This window comes from Saprolegnia diclina, assembly GCF_000281045.1.
Source record: "Saprolegnia diclina VS20 unplaced genomic scaffold supercont1.24, whole genome shotgun sequence".
Taxonomy (NCBI): Eukaryota; Oomycota; class Saprolegniomycetes; order Saprolegniales; family Saprolegniaceae; genus Saprolegnia; species Saprolegnia diclina.
The window spans coordinates 221,457-231,172 of record NW_008246091.1 but is presented as its reverse complement, the minus strand read 5'-3'; the positions used below and the strand labels follow the sequence as shown (position 1 = coordinate 231,172).

The 9,716-nt window shown below is 56.5% G+C and overlaps 6 protein-coding genes across 6 annotated transcripts; 5 read left to right on the top strand and 1 right to left on the bottom strand.

The window, feature by feature from the left end:
- Positions 1–121: 121 nt before the first annotated feature.
- On the top strand, positions 122–303 carry SDRG_08082 (hypothetical protein; the record flags this gene model as incomplete). Its single annotated transcript, XM_008613949.1, has 2 exons — positions 122–173; positions 218–303. 2 exons carry the CDS (start codon positions 122–124, stop codon positions 301–303), a joined length of 138 nt encoding a protein of 45 aa, XP_008612171.1.
- A 331-nt stretch (positions 304–634) lies between these two features.
- On the top strand, positions 635–1,974 carry SDRG_08081 (hypothetical protein; the record flags this gene model as incomplete). The annotated part of the gene is made up of 5 exons (XM_008613948.1): positions 635–855; positions 905–1,341; positions 1,388–1,566; positions 1,610–1,733; positions 1,781–1,974. The coding sequence occupies 5 exons, from the start codon at positions 635–637 to the stop codon at positions 1,972–1,974; spliced, it is 1,155 nt and encodes a 384-aa protein (XP_008612170.1).
- A 427-nt stretch (positions 1,975–2,401) lies between these two features.
- SDRG_08080 (hypothetical protein) lies at positions 2,402–3,977 on the top strand. Its single transcript, XM_008613947.1, has one exon. It carries the CDS (start codon positions 2,519–2,521, stop codon positions 3,776–3,778), a length of 1,260 nt encoding a protein of 419 aa, XP_008612169.1. The 5' UTR covers positions 2,402–2,518; the 3' UTR covers positions 3,779–3,977.
- Positions 3,978–5,169: 1,192 nt separating this feature from the next.
- SDRG_08079 (hypothetical protein) lies at positions 5,170–6,613 on the top strand. The gene is made up of 2 exons (XM_008613946.1): positions 5,170–5,356; positions 5,406–6,613. The coding sequence occupies exons 1-2, from the start codon at positions 5,308–5,310 to the stop codon at positions 6,419–6,421; spliced, it is 1,065 nt and encodes a 354-aa protein (XP_008612168.1). The 5' UTR covers positions 5,170–5,307; the 3' UTR covers positions 6,422–6,613.
- Positions 6,614–6,704: 91 nt separating this feature from the next.
- On the bottom strand, positions 6,705–7,004 carry SDRG_08078 (hypothetical protein; the record flags this gene model as incomplete). Its single annotated transcript, XM_008613945.1, has 1 exon — positions 6,705–7,004. The coding sequence occupies one exon, from the start codon at positions 7,002–7,004 to the stop codon at positions 6,705–6,707; it is 300 nt and encodes a 99-aa protein (XP_008612167.1).
- A 1,065-nt stretch (positions 7,005–8,069) lies between these two features.
- Positions 8,070–8,997, top strand: SDRG_08077 (hypothetical protein; the record flags this gene model as incomplete). Its single annotated transcript, XM_008613944.1, has 4 exons — positions 8,070–8,156; positions 8,247–8,306; positions 8,349–8,585; positions 8,801–8,997. The coding sequence occupies 4 exons, from the start codon at positions 8,070–8,072 to the stop codon at positions 8,993–8,995; spliced, it is 579 nt and encodes a 192-aa protein (XP_008612166.1). The 3' UTR covers positions 8,996–8,997.
- Between the last annotated feature and the right edge of the window lie 719 nt (positions 8,998–9,716).

Below are 9,716 nucleotides of genomic sequence, written 5' to 3'. Positions count from 1 at the left end.
CTCGGCGCTCGGCGGCGTCTGGTTTTGCCTCCGGACGTCGCTTGTGCACGGCTTGTTCCTCCACGGCCTCGGGCTCTGCGGCCTCTCGCTCACGTCTCTCCACGTGGCCATCGTCCCCGAGATGGCGGTGCGCTGGTCCATGGCGCCGCTCGCTGTTTCGTCCGAGCTCCTGGGTACTTTGCGTGTGATCTCGGCAACTAACTCATGCTGCTGGTAGAGTACAAGCTTGCGATTGTGAGTGGCATTGCATGCGTCACGCTTCTCATTTTGCACGCGCTCCTCGTCTTGCTCTTGCGTCGGTAAAGTGAGCGTCCCTAGAGCTGCCAGTTTTGACACCACTTGAATATTACACGTCCCTTGAGTCTCCAGAGCCTCGAGACGACCATGAGCTGGAGCATCGACTGTCTCATGCGGCTCGAGCGCAGTCTTGGTCGGAGCCTTGCAAGCATCTGCAAGCATCATACCTCGTGGGGCGCCTGCATATCTCACCGTGGTTTTTTAGCTCTGATTTTCATTGCATTTAACTCAATTTCTTTATGCGTGTAAATTGTGGTATCAGTGAGGAATGTGAGAAATGCCGTGATTGGGTCGCTCGTTACGACTGCGAGGTTGCACTTTTTTTCGAGTTTGCACCATGACCGCTGCTGGCTTGCAACGCGCTGCCGGCGGCCTCGCGCTTCTGGCGACGGGAGCCGCCATCGGCGTTTGGTCTGAGCGCACCCAACAGCTGCGCTCGACGCCGGCATCGACGTCCGACGAGGTCGTGACCATCCTCGGCGCGATCGGCAATACCCCGCTGCTCGAGATCCCGTCGCTCTCCAAGCTCACGGGCTGCCGCATTCTCGCCAAGGCCGAGTACGACGCGTATCGATTTCGAACAGTGTCTGATAGTAGATGGTCGTAGGTTCCTCAACCCGAGTGGCAGCGTCAAGGACCGCGCGGCCAAGTACTTGATCGAGTCGGCGGAGAAGTCGGGTGACCTTCCGCCGGGCGGCACCGTCGTAGAAGCCACGGGCGGCAACACGGGACTTGGTCTCGCGCTCGTCGCAGCGGCCAAGGGCTACAAGGCTGTCTTCACGATGCCCGCGGTTACGTCGACGGAGAAGATCGCGCTCATGCAAGCGTTTGGCGCTACGACGCACGTCCAGCCGGGCGTCCCGCTCTCGGATCCCAACCACTTTTACCACCTTGCCAAGCGCATCATTGCAGCCAACCCGACGACGCATTTCGGACCGGACCAGTTTGAAAACATCGCCAACTTCCAGGCACACTACGAGACGACGGGGCCCGAGATCTGGCGGCAGACGACAGGTCGACTCGATGGGTTTGTGGCCGCGTCTGGTGCGCCAGAGACAGCATTTTATGGTTGCATTCACAAGCGTCGTAGGTACGGGCGGCACCATTGGCGGCATCTCCAAGTTTCTCAAGGAGAAGAATCCGGCCATCGAAGTGTGGGTCGTCGACCCCGAGGGCGGTGCGACCGCGGGCTACATCAACTCGAAGCGCACCAACAGCACGCTTCAGCCCAACGGCTGGGAGATGCTCCCCAAGACGAGCGGCGACACGGTATCTATCTCGCTCCTCAGCATCAGATAAAACTGCTGACTAGATTGCAGAGGGCATTGGCCTGCCGCGCGCGACTCCCAACTTTAAGCAAGGCGTCATGGACCACGGTATCATCGTGACCAACTTTGAGATTGTGCGAATGGCCTACCACCTCCTTCGCCACGACGGTGCTTTCTAGTTCGTCGTGCGACCAGCGTTTGATAGGGTGCATTAGGTATTTTTGTGGGTCCGAGCGCTGCGCTCAACGTGGTCGGCGCCGTCAAGCTGGCGCGGAAGCTTGGCCCTGGTCACACCGTGGCGACGGTGCTCTGCGACGGCGGCGACCGCTACCGAAGCAAGCTCTATAATGCCGAATGGCTCAAGACCCAAGGCCTTGCCGAGGCCGCCTCAGAACCCATCGGCTTGTGAGGACAACGCGTGTATGTCATGCACAATACAACGCGACAGCGGGTGCTTCCCAGTTGCTACGTGTAATCAGCGCAAAGTCTCTTTGTAGTTGAATCAATAGTCTAAAGGCTTGTCGTTCGTTGAGCCTTCAGTTCGTCTAAGGCTTGACGTTCGTTGAGCCTTCAGTTCGTTCGCTACCACTGCAAATGCGACTGCGTGCAAGTGTATTGCAGTAGCCCCGGCGACCGGGGCATAATGAGTGGCGAGGAGCGGGAAGGCTATCTGGCCACAGTTGGCCTCCTGATCATCACCATTTCACACACCAAGTGTGTGATGCCCTCAGACCATGATTCGTCCCAAACATACAGAATTTATCTATACTGTCTCGAATGCTGTCTATTCAGTTTGACATTTTCTGCAATTGAGACGATTCCGTGAAATAAGATTATCAGATCCACCTACACTCTGGTACCGACATTCCCAAACCCACATTCCGAGCCGAGTGCAGGTGACCACTGCCAGATTGCCCTTCGACTCATTCTTATTTTGTCGACCTCCTCGAACAATGTATCCTGCACTCTCACCAACCGAGAAGACGCCCGTGATGGCGGTGCCGGTGGCCGCACCCGCACCGACGCCGGCCACCGTGCCCATGTATGGCGGGTACCAAGCTGCGCCGCCGCAGTACTATGCCGTGCCACCGCCGCCGTGCGACCACGAGGACAATGACAATGTCTTTTGGTATGCGCTCACCAGTCCACTGCGCCTCTTGACGTTCCAGCTCGTCTTCTTCCACCTGTTCAACTTTGTCTTGGCGCTGCTGGCCTTTGTGCTCGTCATTTCGGTCGGGTCGCTCGGCGTCGGCCTCATTCCGCTCTGCTGCCTCGGCTTGCTCGTGCTGCAGTTCCTTTTGCATCTCGTCCGCGTCTTTGCCGAGTGCGACGTGTACCTCTACAACTGCGTGGCGCCAACAAAAGACCAGATCACAGTCAACTTTCAGGTGCCGCGCCGCGGACTCTACCACCGCAGCGGGTACCGCCTCTCGCCGTCGCTCTCGACGCTCTCGGCCGAGTCGATCCTCGCCGTCTTTTACTTTGTCGCCATCAAGCTCCCGCTCGCGCTCATGTTTAGCTTGACGCCGCTGATTTTGCTAGCGACGTCGATCGCGTGCATGGCCTTTCCGCTCTACTGGGACGACTCGTATGCCAACAACCAGCCAATGACGTTGACGTACACGCGTCACCACCGCGTCCACACGCTGCACGCGAGCGTCGCTGGCATTCCGGTGGACGAGGCGCACAAGGTGCAGATCGCGCTCTTCGGCGTCGGGTTTCTCTACTTTAGCGTGCTCTGCCTCCACGGCTTTGGCGCGATCCTCCGGGGCACGACCAAGTTTTTCACGAGCGAGTTCTTTTCCACGACGGGCGTCGTCGTCCAAACGCAGCAGCCAACGTACTTTTACGCACCGAGCGCGCCCATGTATGCCCCGGTGTACGACGACCTGCCGTCGTCGGTGCAAGCGCCGTTGATGGTCGAGGTGCCCGACAACCGTCGCCGCCGCCAAGGCACCTTTGCGCGCTACTGCACCAAGCTCGGCAACATGCTTTTGCTCGTGCTCCTGAGCCTCGTGAGCATGTCCTTCTCGATCGGTCTCTTCGTCGTCATCATTGTCGGCGTCAGCTGCGGCATCGGGTTCCTCCCGCTCGCCTGCGTTGGCCTCGTGGTTCTCAACTGCCTCATGGCGTGCGTCAAGCCACTCGCAACCCTGGACGAAGCTCTCTTTCGCCAGCGCCAGCAGCTCTACCAAGCGATCGTCAGTAACTAAGTTTAATCGCTTGTAGGATTTATGCAACATTCCACTATGAATTGTCGATTCCTCGCGCAAAAAAGGATAAAAGCACCGTGCCCCAACCATCCGCAACGAACCAAGAGCTCTCGAGCGGTGCGTCGTCGCATGGCAGAGAGACTTCCGGACCGTGTTCTCAAGGAGGATTTAAATCCAGTGATAAATCGTTTCCGCTGCAGTTGTTTTGTCGGATTCGCCCAAACTTCAGCCAACGCCTGTCGCTCGCTTCGACGGTCCAGCGCTCTTGGTGTTGGGCTCTATCTCCACTGTGAATATACCAAGCGCGGCAATAGCCTGCGTACACTGTACCCGCTGATATATATGAATTCATGGGCCAAGGACGATGTGTGCGCACGCAAGCCAAGTCTCCAACGAAGGCGTCACGGTCTTCTTGTATCGATTCTACTTTGGACTTGGGCGTCACGGTACGAAACACGATTACGGACAGCAACACCCACGTGACCAACTCTCCAACCTCACATCTCTGCATCGCCTTCACTCCACACGCGTGAAGCCAACCTTAGAGCTCGACTATGATCGCTGAGCACGGTAGCGAAGTGATCGCTGGCTTGGTAGCTTGGTAGTAGCCGCAAGCAATTTTTGTGTCGACAAATCACTTATTTGGCGCGAAGGCAATTCGATAAACCCACACCACGGTTAAACTATTTACCAGAAGCGTCCCAAACGTACGGTTCGACTCGATTGTTGGACGGAGTGGACAGAGTTTGTTTTGACAAACTCCAAGCGACGACGACCAAAGACATGTCGAGACGTGTGGCTTCGAACTTGAAATCGCTCTCACTCCATTGCTCGTGCTCGTTTGGGCTCAAATGTCTACAGTAATTCTCGCAGCGAGAAGAAGCTTGCTGATCGTCGTAGCAAGCTGCTGTAAATCGGTGTCGGATCTACCAACGTTGCAGTTGCTAGCACCGTGCACGTCTTCATAATCATGCACTATTCTCGCAACAGCAGTGTCAAGAGACTGGCTGCACGTGCGACCAAATTCGAGAGCTACGAGCCGCGCTTCCGACTGCGATGCAGCAAGGCTCAGTGTATCGGTAGACTCGTCTCGGTCGTTTGGTCCACTCGTCGTTGCGCAGGTTCGCAATGCACACACGGTTTGACAGGCTGTTTGAGACACCTTCGAGAAGCGAGTTCAACGTCTCGGTTAAAGTATTTTAAACCATTCGATCGAAAAGAACTTGGCGTGTCTATTGGATTTGAAATTCGAGAAAAAATACAGCTGCGGGCTTACGAAGCCGCGAACGATCTCAGACACGAAAATGCATTTTATTACCAAAGCCAACATACAAACACCAAGTATAATACATGAGACGGGTTGTTGCTTATTTCAACCAAGTCAAATCTATGCCGATCCTGTTTAAAGATCACTACATGGTGGTCGCCCAACGCTCACCAGGTGGTGACTTCCTCGACGAGCACGCTGTTGCAAACTCGCCAACTCTCTACAGCGTGCCCAGGTCGCCGAAGAAAGTACTCCGCTCCTCATGAAGCTCCTTCTGCAGCTAGCGACAGCGCTGCTCCTTCTCGCTGCCAGTACGCCCATCCGCATGTGCCACCTACGTCTAATGCAGCACCTCCCTAGGTGATGCCAAGACAACGCCGGCCGTGTGCAAGAACAAGACGTGCGTGACTGCATCCGGCGACACATGCGACCGATCGACGTCAACGTCCTGCGGCGCCTGCATGAGCGTCTCGGACTCGGGCACTGTCTCCTGCAAGGACACCAACTTCTTTGGCCTCTGCTCGTCGTCGACCAAGTGTGGCACCTGGTCGTCGACCTCGTCGGGCTCTGGCTCGGGCTCTGGTACTGGAAACACGACGACGACGGCGCCCGTGTCCACGACAGAGTCCCCCCAATCGCCCCAGCCGACCCAGCCTACGCAGCCGCCACAGCCGACGCAGCGCCCTTCAGATCAAACTACCACGCCGGCCCCGACAGACGACGCGAGCTCGGCCACAGCCGAGCCGACGGCCGCACCTGCGACCTCGCCGCCGTCATCGTCCACAAACTGGGCTCTCTATGGTGGCATCGGCGGCGGTGTTGTCGGACTCTTCCTCATCATCGGTATCGCATGCTGCATCATTCGCAAGCGCCGCAACGACGAAGACGACGACGATGACGTCGGACACTACGCCAACAAGGCGCAGTCGACGCCGCCCGCGCAAGTGGCCATCCCGATGACGACCATGGCGACGCAGCCGGCGCCGCCCATGTACGCCGTGCCCGAGCCGGCACCGGTCTTTGCGCTGCCGATCTCGCCCCGTAGCAGTTCGAGCAACACGAGTCTGCCGCGCACGAGCGCCATGAGTGGCTACGAGGTGGCGACGAACCCGCTCGTCAACTTTGTGGCGCGCGCGTCGGTCGAGACGGACACGGCGCCGTACCGCCAGACGATCGCGCAAAAGTTCAACCACTTGGAGAACTTCAACGAGGGCGTCGGGAGCGATTCGGAGAGCGACTCGTCCAGCTTCCATCGTCAGCGCACGTCGACGGACGGCAGCTTCAACATGAGCGACGGCTCCAACGACAGCTTTGTCATCACCCGCACCGAAGACGACCGAAAGGAGAATGGCACCGCGTGCTCGGTGGAATTTTAGGATTTTAATATAAGCCGACAGTATAGGAGGACTCTGCGTGCTGCTACTGTCGTGACTTCGTTGCTATAGACGCACTTGGCTGCTAAATACTCCGAGTACCGGTATAAGGAATAAAAGAAAGACGGGAACGGGTGTCTTACTCGTTGGCAGTCGTTCATGCTACGAGGACGCTGTCTCGAACTCGTTCATGTGCGTTTGTCTCATTTGCTCAAACGATGTGAAAATTGTCATTGCGACTGAAGACGACAAATAGCAATGTTATACTAGACCCAGACGACACAAACTACGCGGCGACGGCGACGGTCAAGTGCACGGACGCAGGTGCGGCGAGAGGACATGGGGCGGGGCGATTGGCCTTCGTTGGTTGGATGGTCACGGGCGTGCTGTGAAGGTCGGACATGCGCATGTCGTACACGTCGCGCAGATGCGTGGCCCCGACGATGACGCTCTCTTCAATGGACGTCGGGGCGTCGGTGGTGAGCGACCAGCAGACGTCTTCGGTCGTCGTCGTCGTCGTCGTCTGCAAATCAAACGGGAAGGAGACGGGAGCGGCGTACATGCTCTGGTTCTGGGTGGCGCTCATGGCAAGTGAGTTGGTCAAAGCAAATCGAAGAATGTCGTTGCAAGCCCACCTTGCACAAGACCAGATGGCTCTGCCTGATACTTTGATTACTTGATTCCGTACGCCTGTTTTGTCGCCTCCGACCAATGACGTGCCACCATCAACTGTGAGTATCAAGTTGGAGGATACTCATGGCAATCGCGATGGGTGCTTTCCGCGGCGTCTCAATGCGCTAATTCGTATCAAGTTCTTAATCCATAGTCATTGCTTGTAATATTATTTTTTTGATGGGCTATACGCATAATACATTGCTACGCGACCAAGGACACATTGTTGTATCGGCATTTTTAAACACTCTCCAATGATCAAGATGAGGATATATCGACCATATGGTACGTCCGACCCGAAAAACACCCAATTGGGCTGTCGTGTCACGTATATATGTTGATACTTGCGCGCTTCTGGCCACAGAAAGACTGTAAAATTCAGCACGTATCTTGCGCACGTCAGTTTATCATCTTGCAGTATCGATTTAATTTCTTTCTTACACACATACTCATATATATTGCTCGATATATTGATACAAACAGCTCCTACAAACACGTATCAAGCACAAACATCCTTCGTTCCGCATCGTCGCCCGATTGCCGTCTCATCGACATACGAAGCTTAGTATTGAATTTACACGCACCTGGCGACTGCGCTGCTTTCATGGGGTCTCGTAGCTGTCGTAGCGTCAGTCGATTTCGTTGGCAACTCGGCGAAGAAGGAGATTGCTAGTCTTTACGTATGCGAAGTCTTTGTGTAATTATGAAGATAACGCGAAACATGAGCATATATAACTCGGTGGACCTCGAGCATTGGGGCAACCCCATTTCGTGTTCAACATTCAACAAAGCTCTAATCTTGCACCACCAAAAACTTTCTTAACCTCCAACTTTCGTTCACAAATCCTCCCACGGCCCCGGCAAGCGTCACGGGACAACCATGCAATGGATTTTCAACCAATCCAACGGCATTCTGCGACTCCAAGGCAATTCATTAGCCCAATAACTACCAATCTGCGCACGACTGGACGACGAGCACATGCGTCTGGTCGACGGACCGATCCACCTTGCCCTCGCCGCGCACGAGGTGGCGTTGCGGCAGCTGCGCGCAGCCTCCAACTACACGGTACGTCTTCGCCGACGCAGCGGTAAGCCATCTCGTGCCTGAGATCTCCGTGGACGGCGTCAATGGCTGCCGACTTTGGACCAAATGCAGCAGCTCGCCGCGCGCTACGCCGTCGATGGCATCATTGTCGTGCCCGCCAAGCACATGATCGTCCTCAACAAAGTGACGTGGGACGCCTAATTTGACTCGCAGATCCTCCAAGCCGTCGAACGCGGCCTCGTCCTCACGACCACCCACGTTCTTGCCATCCCGACGCACCTGTGCATCGACTCCGAGGGCTCTACCGACGCGCTCATGCCATTGGCCGTCGACCGCTTTGGCGACGCGTTTGCCGAGTATGGTTCTTATAGCATTGGCTCGCTTCTCCTCGTCTTGCCCAGTGCGTTCAGCGGCGGCGAGCTCACGATCGCGTTCGACGACAACTGTGCCGTTGACGTGATTGATCTTTGACGAACCTGTCCTATCGTGCTAGTCTACGTTCGTCTGTGGCCTTTCGTTAGTGGTTGACCTTCGTGTCTTAAGTGGAAACGAGTGGAGCTCGACGCTTCCATCATGGGCCAGGCCGGAGTCACCCACCGGCTGAGTCTCGTTCATGCCCCAGCCGGGCCGTGTACCCGATAGTTACACTGTGGACTCGGTGCCAGGCGCCACCTTCAGACATAAGCAACATGCAAGCATCGAAGGAGCGCAAGGGCAAGGCGCGCGCTGAGCAGAAGGCCACCGAGACGCCCGAAGAGGAAGCAGCTCGGCTGGAAAAGCAACACCTTAGCCATGCCACTGCCCGCGCCGTCAAGAAGGCCACCGAGACGCCCGAGGAGGAGGCGGCGCGACTGGAATAGCAACGGCATCATTCGTGCCACGCCCCGGTGCCGCTCGTTTCGTAGAGCCCACGTTCGCAGACACGGCTCGCGCAGCGGCTTGGCTAACGCGTTGCTTTTCCAGTCGCGCCTCCTCCTCCTCGGGCGTCTGCGCATCGACAATGAATACACGTTTACCAACGGCCTCACAAAGCCGATCAAGGTCGAATACCAACAAAACGGTCAAGAACACGAGTACATATTCATGGCCGGCACAACGGTCGCCCAAGACGACGACATAGCGACAATCCCGCACATGGTCTACGTGTACACGTGTACACCACTGTCGCAATCATTGCAAGCATCCCCGTGCCTTCCCGCCACCAGCAACATCAATCCGACCCCCTCACGATCGTCGCCGTTTGCGCGACGGTCGGCCCCCCACAGGAAGTTGGCCCAAACAAGACGGTCAAGCGCGACATCACGTTGCTCGATGACACCGGCACGATTAGCCTCACACTTTGGGTCGCATACGCCGAAACCGCGAAACCCGAGTGGCAAGGTCAGACCCATGGGTCAGCCCTGGGTCAGGCCATTCTGGTTCACCAATGCGTGGTCTCCGAGTATCCACTTGGCCACTACGTATCGAACCACAATCGATATTGACCCCCAACACCCGAAGCTAGCTCCGCCAATCGTTGCCCCAACAAGGTCGTCTGCCTAGCACCAATTAAAATACATAATCCATATGATTTCATCGTTC

Coding starts and splice junctions, on each gene's coding strand:
- SDRG_08080 (XM_008613947.1), top strand. CDS start 2,519: ATGTATCCTGCACTCTCACCAACCGAGAAGACGCCCGTGATGGCGGTG.
- SDRG_08079 (XM_008613946.1), top strand. CDS start 5,308: ATGAAGCTCCTTCTGCAGCTAGCGACAGCGCTGCTCCTTCTCGCTGCC. Junction 5,357..5,405: donor GCTGCTCCTTCTCGCTGCCA/GTACGCCCATCC, acceptor GCACCTCCCTAG/GTGATGCCAAGACAACGCCG.